The sequence below is a fragment of the Pholcus phalangioides genome, unplaced genomic scaffold (assembly GCF_987345545.1).
Source record: "Pholcus phalangioides strain wild (caught in Gottingen) unplaced genomic scaffold, Ppha-v1.0 ptg000018l_1, whole genome shotgun sequence".
Taxonomy (NCBI): domain Eukaryota; kingdom Metazoa; phylum Arthropoda; class Arachnida; order Araneae; family Pholcidae; genus Pholcus; species Pholcus phalangioides.
In genome coordinates this window covers 17,804,133-17,819,517 of record NW_028301611.1, presented here as the reverse complement: position 1 = coordinate 17,819,517, position 15,385 = coordinate 17,804,133, and the positions used below count along the sequence as shown (strand labels likewise).

General features: G+C 36.6%; 1 protein-coding gene across 2 annotated transcripts in view; it reads right to left on the bottom strand.

Annotated features, from left to right (window-relative positions):
• The window catches only part of LOC149071782 (hemocytin-like), a 218,274-nt gene that overhangs the window by 21,762 nt on the left and 181,127 nt on the right, over positions 1-15,385 (bottom strand). For both annotated transcript variants that reach the window (XM_089247586.1, XM_089247587.1), the window contains exons 67-77: positions 13,771-13,918; positions 12,196-12,234; positions 10,919-11,149; positions 9,046-9,143; positions 8,611-8,758; positions 7,564-7,736; positions 6,312-6,410; positions 6,005-6,161; positions 3,817-3,867; positions 3,358-3,480; positions 1,890-2,146 (exon numbers count right to left, since the gene is read on the bottom strand). In XM_089247586.1, the coding sequence (XP_089103712.1) occupies positions 1,890-2,146; positions 3,358-3,480; positions 3,817-3,867; positions 6,005-6,161; positions 6,312-6,410; positions 7,564-7,736; positions 8,611-8,758; positions 9,046-9,143; positions 10,919-11,149; positions 12,196-12,234; positions 13,771-13,918 (1,524 nt within the window). The remainder of the gene's footprint in view (positions 1-1,889; positions 2,147-3,357; positions 3,481-3,816; positions 3,868-6,004; positions 6,162-6,311; positions 6,411-7,563; positions 7,737-8,610; positions 8,759-9,045; positions 9,144-10,918; positions 11,150-12,195; positions 12,235-13,770; positions 13,919-15,385) is intronic.

Genomic DNA, 15,385 nt, shown 5'->3' with positions numbered 1-15,385 from the left:
TTTTTATCAATAGCGTTGTTAAGAACACGCTGTTTTTAATAATTTTTCCTAAAAACATAATTTTTATGAACAGCATTGTTGAAAACGTAGTGTTGGTTATGACTAAATATATTATAGCTTTCGCTAAAACATATTTTTATCAACACTATAGATTGAATCCATTGTTGATAACAGCTTTTTTTTAAACATAATGTTTATTAATGGAATTGTTGTATGAACAACAGTATTTATTTATTGGTTATAGCTTTTCCACAAGTAGTTTTTTTCGTTAGCATTGTTGAAACCCCGTTGTCAAGATTAGCTGTATTCGAAGCATAATTCTTACCGATGGCACTGTTAGAAAAATATTGTTGGTCACAGTTGTTTCTTAAAGCATAGTTTTATTAATATCAATATAGAAAACACATTGTTGTCAATAGGTTTATATAAAAATGCACTGTGTTCAATAATATTTGTTCAAGTGTTGTTATTAGTGTTTTTTGCACCGTATTGCTGTCAATCTTTTTTTGAAAGGTTTTTAATAGCATTATTAAAACGTATTTTTGTAAGTAGCTTTGTTTAAAACGCATTACTGTATGTAGCTTACAGGGAAAAAAATGTATTGTTTTCGACAATTCCTTCTATTTAAATAATGCTATTAACGTCACTTTTTAAAATTTATTGTTTGATAAATTTAATTTAACTTTTTTATTAGTATCATTGTTGCCAACGTATTATTGCCAGTAATTTTGTTTTAAAACGCATGTTTGTTAATAGCCTTGTTAGAAACTATTGTGAATATGGTTATAATCTAATTTCATCAATAGCATTGTTGTTATAACATCATTCAAAATCAATTCTTGATAAAGTTAAAGAAAAAAAAGTTCTAGCCTGCATAGTTTGAATCCTAAATAAAGAAAAAGATCGTGAATTTAGTTCAAAACTCGTTTCATTGTTGGAATTTAGAGCATTGTTGAGAGCAGTTAAACTTTTGTTCTTGTCAATTTTTTCTTAAATTTTTCTTTTCTAGAATTTTTTTCCCCAAAATTAGTGGGAATGCTTAACACTGGAGGAAATGAAACTAAATTCAAAGGTTCCCACCACCAGATGGCGCTCGAAAAATATAAACCGGAAACTATTTTCATATTTGAACGTAAAACGAATTCTTTCCTTCGCAATTTCAAATTCTAGTCTGTGTTTCTAACATTATTCAGAAATTGTAAATTATACTACTATTGTTAATAATTTTGACAGTGTTGATGGAGAAAACATGTATAGCAGTATCATGGTACCTACATACTAGATCATTGCCCCCCCCCCCCCCCACCCTGCATGGGATCTTTGGCGGGCCCCCTCTAATCAGACTTTTCAAGGACCCATCTCATGGTACATTGATTTTATGTCGTAAAAAACAAAAACAAAAAAATGATGAGACCGTCCCGGGCTATAGGGCTGGAGCCATGTCAGCCCCTACCCTTGTGGGAACCATGAGCAGTGTACCTGTATTCTCAAATGAGCCATATAATCGTTCATGATCTTGAGGCTCTTCGTGAACATAGTTCAAACTAGTTTCATTGTTAGAATTTAGAGCATTATTGAAAGGAGTAAAATTTTTGCTTTTCAAAATACATTTTTTCTTAAATTTTTCTCTTTCGGAAATTTCATGTTCAAAATTAGTCGTAATACCTGACGCTGGAGAAAGTGAAACTAGATTCATAGGTTTCCGCCAACAGATGGCGCTTGCAAAAATGAAACTATTTGGAAATTGCAACGTAGAACGAGTTTCTTCGCAGTTCGAACATCTAGTCGGTGAGTCTTTAACATTATTCAGGAATTATAAATTATACTGCTATTGCTAATAATTTTGTCACAGTCTTGAAGGGAAAAACATGCATAGTAGTACAGCGTACCTGTATTCTCAAATGCGCCATGTTATCGTACATGATCTTGAGGCTTTTCGTCAGTACCCTAACGAGGACCTGATCTCCAACTTTCTCGACGGTGAAATTCAGCCCGGAGTTACGATTTAGCTTGACGAGCTGAGTTGTTGTGTACTTGACGCCATCCAAGTCGACTTCCAGGTCTGACGTCACTTTCAGCCGGTGGCCGTCGAACACAAACTCCATCCAGTGGACGCAGCCACTGTACGACAGGCAGTTTTTGTGTACTACATTTAAAAGAATAAAAATTTTGTTAAATTATTATTTTTCTTGAATAAATCTCAATGAATATTTTCAGCTTCAAATAATATCTAACATGGTTGTAAAATTATAAAAATAAACTGTCTAATGTCCAATTGTTATAGAGAGCATTGTTGTCGATATTATTAAAAACCGATGCATTTTCTGTCAAAAGCGGTGTTTGTTTATTTATACATTAATGTTGGCCGAAGCCTAAATAATGAAATTATGATGGAACAGTGTTGTCTAGAGGTCTAGAGAAGGATTTACAACAGTTCATTGTTTCAAGGACATTTAAAAAAATGACGCATGTTGTCAAGAGCAGTGTTTTGATTGAATATGGTTGTCACGAGCAGTACTTTTGATTTAATATTGTTATAAAGAGAAGTGTTTTCGTTTTAATATTGTTATAAAGAGAAGTGTTTTCGTTTTAATATTGTTATAAAGAGAAGTGTTTTCGTTTTAATATTGTTATAAAGAGAAGTGTTTTCGTTTTAATATTGTTATAAAGAGAAGTGTTTTCGTTTTAATATTGTTATAAAGAGAAGTGTTTTCGTTTTAATATTGTTATAAAGAGAAGTGTTTTCGTTTTAATATTGTTATAAAAAGAAGTGTTTTTGATGGGATATTGTTGTCTAGAACATTGTTTATAATGGATCATTGAGCAGTATTTATAAAAACGCATTGTTTTCAATGCCATTAAAAACAATGCATTGTTGTTAACAGCAGCCGTTACAACGGAACGTAGTTGCTCTTCATATTCAATGTTCTTTCTGGTTTTTCAACGTTCAATGTCAAGGACATTATAAAATGATGAATTCTTGTCGAAGGGCGTGCATTTGATGCCAAAAAGACCATAAAAATATTGTTGTCAAAAAGAGAAGGGGTGGGGCATTGTTTTTAATGAAGCCCAGTTGTTACATAGATTTTTAAAATAGTGATGATACATTGTTGTCAAAATTATTGCTCATAAATAAAAACATTATTCTCAAGGGTATGGTTTATGATGACGGATCATTATCACGATTTTTTTAAAATGACCAATTATTCCTGAGGATCATGAAAATTACTCAATTATGAAAAATTTTATTTAAGCTGTCAATTGTTAGTTTCGTGAAATTTTTCTCCCATGGAGGAAAATAATTCCACAAATTGCATGAATTTCAGACAAAAATTTCTTAATAGTTTATTTTCGTACCAGTGACAACAAAAGAACCGTTCAAAATATCCTTAAGAGCCACGTGATGACAATGCTCATATTCGATATCCTGTCCATCAAGGGTCTTGATATGTTTGCCAAGAATGTTACACGTATCGTTCCCTAGACAGGAAAAAAATATGTATCACAACAATAAATGATAATATAATCAGTACATTTTACAAGAAAAATTATCTGAACATAAATTTTCGCGGAGCATAAGTGAATGAATATAATGCATGCTTGCTTCTGATTCTGCGGGTCGGCGTCTTTAAGGATTGGTTAAAAAAAACCTGAAATTCAGGTTCACGGGTTGGTTAAAAACCTGAATTTCATGTTTTTTAACCAATCAGCAACGATGGCGCCGACTCGCAGAATCAGAAACCAGCGTGCACCATGTTCATACCTCTAGGTGACGTTTTCAAATTGAGAATAAGTAAGGTTGTAAAAAAAGATTACCAATGGGTTTTACAGTGGTTGTTGGAATCGGTGTTGTGGTATCTTCAACAACTGCAAATGAAATAATAATATAATTGTAGTTGGTAATTTTGATAATAATGCAATTGACAATTACAGAATTATTGATTCTTATATTAAAGCTGCTATGATATCCGGACCACACCCGTTCACCAATCAATCATAGTCCGTGCGTATAAGGCGATTGATATTCTTGTATCTTTAATATAGTGCATGCCACTTAATGTGATCACATCGGAACTCGCAGTCTCTGATGATAATATTGGATTGATAACTATATCCGAAAACTCCCGCACGTAACATGAACAAGTGTTCGATTTGGTCGAGCAGAACGTATGAAAACGGGACAATATTTTTCCCACAGGGTTTCTGAATTTTGAAAATCATGCCGTTTTTTTCTACATCGTTCTACAACATAATTTTTTTTCTTTAAGCTTTGAATTTTCTTTTTTCTTAAATTCAGAAATTTTGAGGAGTCAGAATGGAACTGTCTAATGTGCATTACGAATCACGGTGATATTTTTAATGTGCCGTGCGTTCCATAGATTCCTTGTACGTCTTCTGGCCGAGAAGTAACTATTAATCTGGTCAGTTGACAGAAACTGGCCAAGAGCTGAAGAAATTAACTTTTTTTACCGGACACATGCCTTCACTATAAGAAAGAAATTGAAAAAGAGGCGATACATGTAAATGAACCATAGCGGCTATTATGGCCCGATGAGGACATTGTGAACAGAGTGTAGAAATTTTTGTTAACAAGGGTGTGATTTTTTGTTTCTAATCTTCTATATAGTCTTGTAGGTTGATAACGATAACTTACGGAGGAAAAATTAGTTTGGTTTAATCTTAGCTTCAGAATATGTAAAAAGGAAAAACTTTCGATGAAAAAAATTGACAAACCGAAGTCCTGATAAATATAAACGAATTTTCTCCTACGTTATTATATTGGTCCGTTCCGTACTTTGCGAAGGCGATGTCAATACCTGAATGGTAAAATTATCTGTGATTATAGTAAGTGGCGTCTATACTGTGTCATATTGTTAAGGAAGTAAAAAGAATACTTCAGAAATGGCAGGTGGTATCTTAAAATGACACAAGTTATTTTTTAAGCGTTGCCAAAAAATTAGTTTCTTATACGGTATCCGTGTGGCTACAAATTCCACTTAGTGAAATGTGCTCCCAAAAGTTATTTGCGAAAATATCATATTATAAATGCAATATTTATCGTGATATTGAAGATGAACTATATTTTATCAACTTATCGCTGTGTTGTCATGTTTGTATTGTACATAAAATCTCTACTTTAGAAGACTGTACGCATGGATTGGCTAAAATTATTATTATTTTATTAGTAGAATTTTAAGAACATGATTTTCATTACTCACTGTGTCGGATACTTATGATCCCATCGGACGAAATTATTTTGAATTACTTTACTAAAAAAAGCTGATTATATTCAATGTTTTCAGAAGCAAGAAATGAAAAAAAAGCGTATTAGAAATGGGGTCCTCTACCCTAGACAGAAAACAAAGCGTTGGTGGTGTCATCTTCAAACCACTGACCACTTGAAAAACGCAAATGAAAAGATGGTTTCGCTGCGAAACATCTGGAAAGACGTTATTATTAAATTGACAAACTATTTCATTTTTGACTGAGAATACATCTTAGATTTCGAAACAGATGTACTAAATGGGGTGGTTAAAACCACCAACAGAACTTATATAAAAGAATATACCACAGTCTCTCTCTCTCTCTCTCTCTCTCTCTCTCTCTCTCTCTCTCTCTCTCTCTCTATATATATATATATATATATATATATATATATATTAACTGGCAGAGTCTTTTCACATGAAAAATCTAATTCTGATATCAATTGGTTTTGTCAAGAAAACATGTTCTTACCTTCGATTTCCTTTAAAAATGGAAAAGAATGCATAATCGTAGATTATAAGACTGTGAGTCTGCACAAGCAACGTGTAATCTGCCTTGAATATATAATGACCAACGATGAGGCATGAGTCATTCATTGTGAAATCATCAAAAGTTGATTGGTGAATGGGTTTTATTTAATTGACATATGCAATTATACGATTTTACAAGGCATATACGTCTTCAGAAACTCGAATACATTATTTTTGTACGGCATAATAGATCGATTCTGTAAATTTACTTTTCGTGCAGTTTGTTTCGTCATCTGGACAATCTACTGTTCCGTCGCACCACCTTTCCGGTAGGATGCATTCTCCGCTACTTGGGCAAAGGATTTCATTTTCCTTGCATCCTTCGCAGCCGCATTCACATTTCTCCAACCGGATCGACTTTTGACCCTAGAAATATTAATCATTTGTGCAAATTTATACACTAAATAACGTCAAGTCCAAAACGAAGTAAAATTTTTCTTATGCATACTAGACAAGATCTAAATTGATTTAAAATGATGACCACTTAATGACTACGTCACTAGATTAATCACTTACTTCGGGACAAGTCGGGCATGTCTTCTTACTGCACTGCGATTTCCCGCCTAAAGTGCAGTCGCACTGGATACAGTTTTCATCTTCGATCCTATCGCTTACCTGATTCAAGTAAAAAAACAACAAAATAATAATTTTTTTATTCCATAATATTGTCTGTGTTAGTAGAGTTAACACTACTCTCTGGAAAAAAAAATATATTCTTCAACACTTTGAGCGAACGACTACTGTACTTCGACTTAGATTCCACGGGTGGGGGTGTAGTTGACGCGCAGTGTTGAAAGACCAGTTGCTCAGTTCCATTTTGCTGAGTAATGCCAGAGTCTTAGATTTTAGCACTTTGATCTTTGAAAACCAAACACACACCGCTTTCCATCTCATTGAGATATTGAAGCGTTCTCGGAGGATGGGTATGTCTGGAAATTTTATTAAATATCTTCAGAATAATAAATAAAAATATTTATTATGGGTTATATTAATTTTTGGGATATCAATGGTACATGTCTTCCAGATTTTAGCCCTGGAAGACATGTACCATTGATTGCCCAATGAACCTCCGTCGCCTAACAGGTCTTGTCAGGTTCCTGGAGAGGAACTTGCATCAGCTGCACGACAAGACGGGGGGGGGGGGGGGGTTACTCAAACCGATAAGAGAAACCGACCCCACGTATATACCCACACAAGAGTGCAGCTTACAGCAGGTGAGGGACTAACTTGCGGCCAAGACGACGATGATTATCAATCAACAATCATTTACCCTCTGGCGTAGGGAGGTCGACACGAAGGAAATCGTCTCGCTCTCCGATATAAAATAGAGCGCTACGGAGCTACAATGGACTTCAGGGATGAGGACAACACGTCTACTGGAGAGACTCAATAAGTTTTATCTATCAATTCCCGATTCAAATCATCATCTGTGCACAAAGTGATTCCCGATTTTATATCGTATATTATGATCAGTCCGTTGTCGAGTGGTGATTATGTGTGAGTCTGTATATATAATTTTCATATATACATATAATTTTGTATATATTAATTATATTGTATATATATATATATAATTTTTTTTTTTTGAATTAATAAAAGGAAACACAAATCCTTCGCGCGGGAACGCTTTAATTTTTTTTTTGTTCGGTAAGTGTATTTTTTGATTAAAAGAACAATTATAAATAACAGAGTTTCAAGCTCCATCTCTGCACGATACATAATTTTCGGTTCCTTCCATGGACAAATGCAATAGCAAAACCTTAATCACCTGGAAAATTTGTCCATTCTGATAGCAAGGACAGTCCATTGGATCGACGCAGTGGGCCCCATCGCACAACAGGTCTGGAGGACACGATTTCGGACACATAAGCATGAACGATGGGTCGAGCTCTGGACACAGGACAGGAGGTGTCTCTGTCGTCGTTGTCGATGGCTCTGTTACTATTTTATGAAGGAGAAAACGAGACCAATACATAATAAATATCTTCAAAAATTTTAAATGCGTATCTCATTCAATGAGTATCTTCTAAATTTTAACAGCAATGATTTGACAAAAATGTTCAATATTTCAGATGTCTTCAACCTTTCAGGTATTGTGGGCCAAAAAATATTTCCATGAAGCTCGAGGGTTAACAAGCATACTGCGGTATCTAGATTCACACAGTGGTGTATTAAAGGATAGGCCCATCGGAGCCATGATTCCGATTCAAACGGGAGTGGGAGTTGCATTATTGGAGTATTTTATTTCCCCGTAAATATGAATTTTAATCAAATATGAATTTAGTTTTTTCATCAAATACGATTTCATTTTTTCATGAACTTTGTTTATGAATTTTTATTAATTCTAATATTTTCCCTCATTCTTTATGAATTTATTTTTTCATCACATATTGATTATCATTGACTCAGAAATTATTTTTCTTCGTCACACGCACGCGCACACACATGAAAATTTCATCACACAATTCCAAAAACATTTACTAATATTATTCTGAAACTATTCCTCATTACTTCGGAAATTATGTTGCCCGCGGGCCATAACTTGAAGACTCCCAAATAATTTAATTTAGGGCCAAAATAATGTCTACCGAAGGAAAAAAGGAAAACTAAAATTTTTTATAAAATTGACACTCATTTCCAGAATATGGTAAAAACTCGATGTGAAGCATTGCTAGAAAATAGTTTCAAAACTTAAATTGACAACTCGAAGTGCTGCCATCTATACTTCTAAAAATGAGCTCTGTATTTTACTTTTTTTTAATGAAATTTAATTTTTTTCTTACATATATTTATTTTTCAAAAAATATCAATTCACCTATATGTTTATAACAACCGCGTACATCCATCCTGAAGCTTGGCCACAGGTGCCACGTTTCTGGAATGACTTTGAGGAATCTTACATCGTTACCAGTCGTGAAATAGTTACTGACCATCGAGGTTCCGTCATCGTTGCCTTGCATTACCTGAAGCGACATGAGAGAAAATCGGTACAGTTCATGAACATAATCGGGAAAGATTATCTCTAGTAATTATCCGTGCCGTCTTAACGAACGGCCCAAGGACCTCAAGAGAAGATGGGCCGCACAAAAATGAGATTTGGTTGAAATTTTCTAGAATTTACCTAGTAGGGCCTCAGAAAAACCACTTGGCCCGGTAGCCCATGATGCTCTTAAGACGGCCCTGGTAATTATATATACAGACACAATCGTGAAAGAGATTATATATCTCTGGTAATCATAAACAGACATACTTCTTCACCATCCGGTCCAAAAACTGGGTGCCAAGTACGATTATCCGAACTTGATATCATCCGGAATGATTTCACCCATTGCTCTTCATCAGCTCGACCTGATGAGACAATAGAATATATCCATGATTAGCAGTGAATTACAACTGTTGATAAATAAACATTAGGGCAGCGGTTCTTAACGGAAGTCTACGGGCTCTTAGAGTGGGGTTACGGGAGAGATTTCAGCGGTTCCGTAAGCTTGAATGAGAATTCAATTAACTCGTTGTTTTTGCATTGTTAAACATTGTTAAACATTAACACATTCGCGGGGCAGATATGCGGCATTTCTCACACTCACGGGCCAGAAACTTGTAAACGAAGAGTGATCACATGATCCGTATTTTATGGGATATTTCCGTAATATTAGCCATCCTAAACTTTAAAAAAAAATTTAATAAAATGTCCAGTTTTTGCTAATTATTTTCAAAACGTCTAGTTAAATTTATAGAAATCCAGATCTTCATTATTTTCATGACGTATAAATTATATTATGATATTTATGACTCTATTGATTTATAGTCATGCAAAAATATATTCATATCACATACAGTGTGTCCCACAAAGGACACCCCGTGATTTCAAAATGTAATTACTCGGAAACGGTGATCGATAGAAGGATAGAAAAAAAAATAGAAGAAACTACAGAGAGTGGTATGTTTATTTTGAAAGCCGTAAATAATCTGATACAGAAGTTTGATAATTAGTTACAAATGCTGTCGGTAGGTGACGCCGTACGGTGTAGTCGCAGTATAGAGTCCAAGAAATAGGCCACAAACAGTCTTTTGCAAGCAGTCGCTACAATCACATCACAATCAATTCAAAATGTGTAGCTTTCTCAGCACAGAATTGGCGTTAACGATCTCTAATGAATAGTATGTTGCAGTTTTGGCCAAATTTAACACCTGTGCTGAAGGATCGACGATGGAGCCCAGCCACACCGTACCAAAACGGCTTTTGTCTTTTTTGAGGAACACTTTGGAATAGAGCCATTGTATTGAACTACTCCATAGCAACAGGCATAGATTGGTCCCTACACACACCCGATCTGACTCCCCTGCGACTACTTTCCATGGGGTAGAATGAAGGAAGCTGTTTCTTGGAACACTCTTCCAAACACTGGGCGTGCTTCAAGATTTGATCTGTGAGGCATGTGCATCCATTTCCATTGAGAAATTATAGACAGGGTGGCTGAAAACTCCATTCTCCGTTTGAAGATGCCGTCTCTCTGTGCTGTGAATTGATTGTGACGTGAATCGATTGTGATGTGATTGCAACGACTGATTGCAGAGGACATATTATAGCCTATTTCTCGGATTCCGTACTGCGACTACAGCGTACATCTCCACCTGTCGGCAACATTGAATTCGGACGGAATTCTCTTGACGGGCCGCATTCGGATCACGGGCCGGAGGGCGTGTGCACTTGTACGTGCATTGATACTTTTCTACCGGATTAACTTCCGTTGGTTGGATGCATATGTCCCACGGGCCGGAGGTTGTGCACCCCTGCTATGTGTAATGAATATCATTCTATAAATGAGGTCCTTTTTTTCAGACTGAGCACCAGTATATCACCATCAACAATTTTAATACTGAATGAGTTGCGTCGGAAGTGTGCTTATGTACTTAATGGTCGGAGTGCATATCTCGTATTGTGCGTGAATTTCTTGTGCTGCCACCTATTCTTCACACTATGAGGGAAGTGTTATGATTGAATATTCGTGCCGTTCCGTGGACCTCAATTTTATTGGCATGAGAGGTAAATGGCTGAAAGGGTCCTCGGAACATAAAAGGTCAAGAAGCCCTGCATCAAATCAAAAGAAATAGATACTCGCCTTTTATCTGATAGGAGGTCAAGAGAACGTCCATCGGAAATTCCAGTAACAGCACGGGATGGAGGTCGTCAACTCGTGGAACCCAAGCCCCTGCGAGACCACTGGCAGCTGATATTGGATGCTCGAACCTCACGAAGTCTGGATCGCTGTTAGGTGCTGAAGATGATGCTTCAATGTGCGCCATGTTCATGAGGCTCGACTCTTGTTCGTTCGGGTCTGGACAACCTGGAACTAAACACCAAAGGAAAAGCTACAGCAAATTGAATTTAATTCAACATTGCATGTACCTTTATATACATTAATTAATTTTTACAGTAATTTGTTTCAATTAATGCTTGGATCAATTCACGCATTTGCATTTTTGATTCACTGGCAATATTTTCGAAACATGAACATTGATTCACAAAAGAAAAAAAAATGTTTTTCTCTGAATCGATTATTACAGAAACATTTTGGACTCATTTGAATCGATTGGCTCAAGAAAATTTTCTAGTCTTTCTAATCGGTTGAAACAAAGTTTCTTCTCATTTTGACACATTGAAAATTTATATTCAGTTTGGCACATTGAAATTTTCTACTCATTTTACTTAATGAAATTTTCTACTCATTTTACTTAATGAAATTTTCTACTCATTTTACTTAATGAAATTTTCTACTCATTTTACTTAATGAAATTTTCTACTCATTTTACTTAATGAAATTTTCAACCTATTTCGACAATGCAATTGCCTACTCCAGTGTTTCCCAAAGAAGGCAGTATTGCCCTCTGGGAGGAAAGTAATGGAAAGTTCAAGTCGTGTCCCGTTTGGTATATGTGCAAAATCTGGCGACGATCGATCTAAAATTGTAGATTTTTATAGAACACACACACACACACGCATGCACAACCAATCAATTTTATATATATATAGATAACGCAGATACCCACTAAGAGGGGGAATTCTTAAAATTCAACCTCCAAGAGGGTTATGAGGGGTTCAAATCTTATATGGGAGAATCATAGCCGAGTAATTTTCAGATAACCAAATCCACTCGAGTGAAGCCGTGGATAACAGCTTGTATAGCATATTTATCATGTTCAATATTACTTCCGTGAAAACATTAGAACTTTGATTCACAATGAAGTAAAACTTTATCTCCCCACCACTGACAAAATCTTTAGAGAATTTAGCACTAATTGCCAAAATTTCTGGCAACTTCTTTGGCAATGCCCCGTAATTTGGATATTGATCACCCGTTTAGGCGGCAATAAAAATTAAGTGCATTCATGAACTTACATGGTGCTATTATCTCCTTTAGTTGTGCTCGGGGTTCATCTGAAAAGAAAAAAAAATAAAATGAAATACATTCCATACACAGGGTGTCCGAAATTGTTTGCACAATAGATATTCAACCGTTGGTTTTAGAAATATATTTTTTCAATTACAAAAGTTTTAATATAACCTGCAGTTACTTAAAATTTGTGTGAGTATACATAAAAGAATGAAGAAATCAAAATTTTATATAGTGACCGTGGACTCCAAAACTCTGCTAGGAAGTTGTTGTCCTGTCTCCTCCAATGCCAACAAAACACATTCCTAAGTGCAATGTTCGCTGAGATATTTGAATTTTAAAATCAAAGAAATGTTGGGAAAGAACAGCGTGAATAACGGACATGCTCATTATACTGTTCTTTCTCACTATTTCCCTGATTTATCAAATCAAATATTTCAGTGAATAATGCACTTAAAAACATGGGATTTATTTTGTTGGCCTCAGAGGAGACAAGGCAACAATTTTCTAGCTGGGTTTTGGAGCACAACGGGGACTGTATAAAAAGTTTATTTCTTTATTTTTTGTGTATACGACTCCTCAAACAAATTTTGTAACTTTTTGTAATTGAAAGTATGCTTCTAAAGGCAACGGCTGCAGATACATCCGCTGTGCAAACAATTTGAGACAGCCTGTAGATGTGTAGAAACTGTCAACAAAAAAAGAAATCACAATACAACAATTTAGCATAAAATAAAATAAGTATATGATGAATTGGTAAATATATCGAATGGATTTTTCCTATCAAAATGTTTTCTTCACAAAAGAAGTGTTTCTCTTGTTTGATATATCCGGGGGGGGGGGTCCCCTCCTGCATACCATTTACATACTAACTCTCGAAAATTGCAACCGAGATTATCATGAGCATCTATATACTCGAGGTACTCGGGCCTTGCCCTGGTGAGCCAGTGCCATCTTAACGCATGGATTCAAACGAACACAATCCTGGGGGCCTTCAGTATAGAAAGGGCCCAAGAAAACAAGATCTGCGTGCAATTTTCGACAGCAAGTATGTAAATTGGTAGGCAGATATAACTAAGACAGTAGCTTCGGAAAATCATTCGGCCCGTGAGGGGCTATGGTGCTCTTAAGACTGCTCTAGGACAGGCAAGGTTGAGACTGCACTGGGGGAATAGATAACGGCATTCATATATCCAAAATGTAGGATTCAAATCCGGATATGTCAGACTGTAAGCTAGCGTGGTTCGAAGACTTCCGTAAGGGGGTATTCACTACATATTCATTACTACTACTCATTCATGCTTAAACTATAGTCACAATGTTTTGATAAAAGATCGACACGGATTGGTAAAATTCAGGTTTTTAACCAATCTATGTTGATCTCTTATCCAAAAATTGTGACTACAGTTTTTACCATGTCGTTGAATAAGGCCCTAGGTGACCACGGTGGTCGAAGTAACATTAGAAACCTTTGGTCATTCACGACAGCGGGGAGGGGGAGGAAGAGATTCTATGGTTCTTTCTGCAATGATTAGATCGCAAAAAGAAGAAATAACGAGTTATTGTAGCCACAAACTGACCAATCAGCTGATAGCATCCGAGTAGCTCCACCCTCATGCTGATCCAGTCCTTCCAGTCTAATGGCATGATTCGTACGAATCGTGTCTCCAAAGTTTCAGGCATGACATTTACGACAGGCATGTCACTGTCGTCATTCGCTTCGAATTCCTAGGAAAACAAACACGTATAAAACGAAATACAATTATCTTTTGAAGTTCGCATTCAAATGACATTCGTCAAATAAAACAAATTCAATGTCAGAGACGTGAGCTACTCCGAAAGTTTTTAGCAGCTTTGTATTAGATTCATTGCTCAAATGGTCGTCGGCTGCCTGGAAGATGACCTACGCTTGAGGTAGTGCCTGGGAATGCGAATTGCACAGGAAGTTCTACGAAACGCTGGTTCATACGGGGTGACTAAATAAAATTTACTACCAAATACACTGCTCAAAACAATTAGGGGAGCAAGCAAAAACGTGAAGAAAACCGTGCGAGACAGCCACGTATTGGCATACAATGGATAGTACACGCGTATCAATGCGCAATACAGAAAAAAGACGTAAAAAATTTGGAATTAAGCTTTAATTCTTTGAAAATATGGAAAAAACATGAAAAGATGATTTAGGGCAACAATTTGGTTACATGTAAACGATAAAAAAAAGGACTGTTTAGACATGATGCATGAGTTTTAATAGGGCGTGTGGTCTCCTCGAACAGCTAAGACTGCTGCACACTTGTTTACCATGGATGCGATGAGGTTATCGATCAGACTTTGGGGAATACTGTTTCACTCCTCAAGAAGTGCAATCTGCAAGACACGAACGAATGCGGGGTTATTTCGAGTGCCACTGTCCCTCCATACCAGAACACGTCGGGTGTCACACTCCAGACTGAATCGGGACTCGTCTGTAAACAGCACTTCGCTCCAATCATGTTGCCCCCAATCTCGATGTTCAGCAGCCCATCTTCTTCGGGCCGCACGGTGGCGTGGGGTCAACGGAATGCAGACCATTGGCCTACGTGCATAGAGCCCTCCCTCATGAAGCCGATTACGTACTGTTTGGCTGAACACCCTTCGTCCTGTTGCCAAGAGCAACCGTCTTTGCAGCTGCGTAGCATTCTCTGTTCTGTTTCGACGGGCTGTTAACCGTACATACCGGTCATCAGTTGCTGTAGTGGCGCGTGGCCGACCTTGCCCTGGTCGGCGTCTAACATTTCCTGTTTCTTGGAATCGATTCCACAGCCTTGCAACAACACTTCTCCAACAGCGTCCGCGACACTACGTTGTGTTTGCCCGGATTCCAGTCTGCCTATAACACGCCATGCCATGGATTCCGGTAAATCACGTTGTTGAGACATACTGCGCAATCGAATTTCACAGTTACGGCAGTAAAACAGACGTTTCTGCAACATCCCGATTTCTGCCCTTATCTCCTTTTTCTGGTTTTTGACGTCATGAACTTTGATTTGCATATGAAGTTTTCTTCTTCCGTTTCCTGCTAGGCTTTAAATTATGGATGATTCATTTTATGTTACTTATCGGTATACATCTTTGCGTAATTTTGTTAAAACCATGTGCTCCCTTAATTGTTTTGAGCAGTGTAGAAAGGGGGGGGGGGTGATAGTACACGTCATG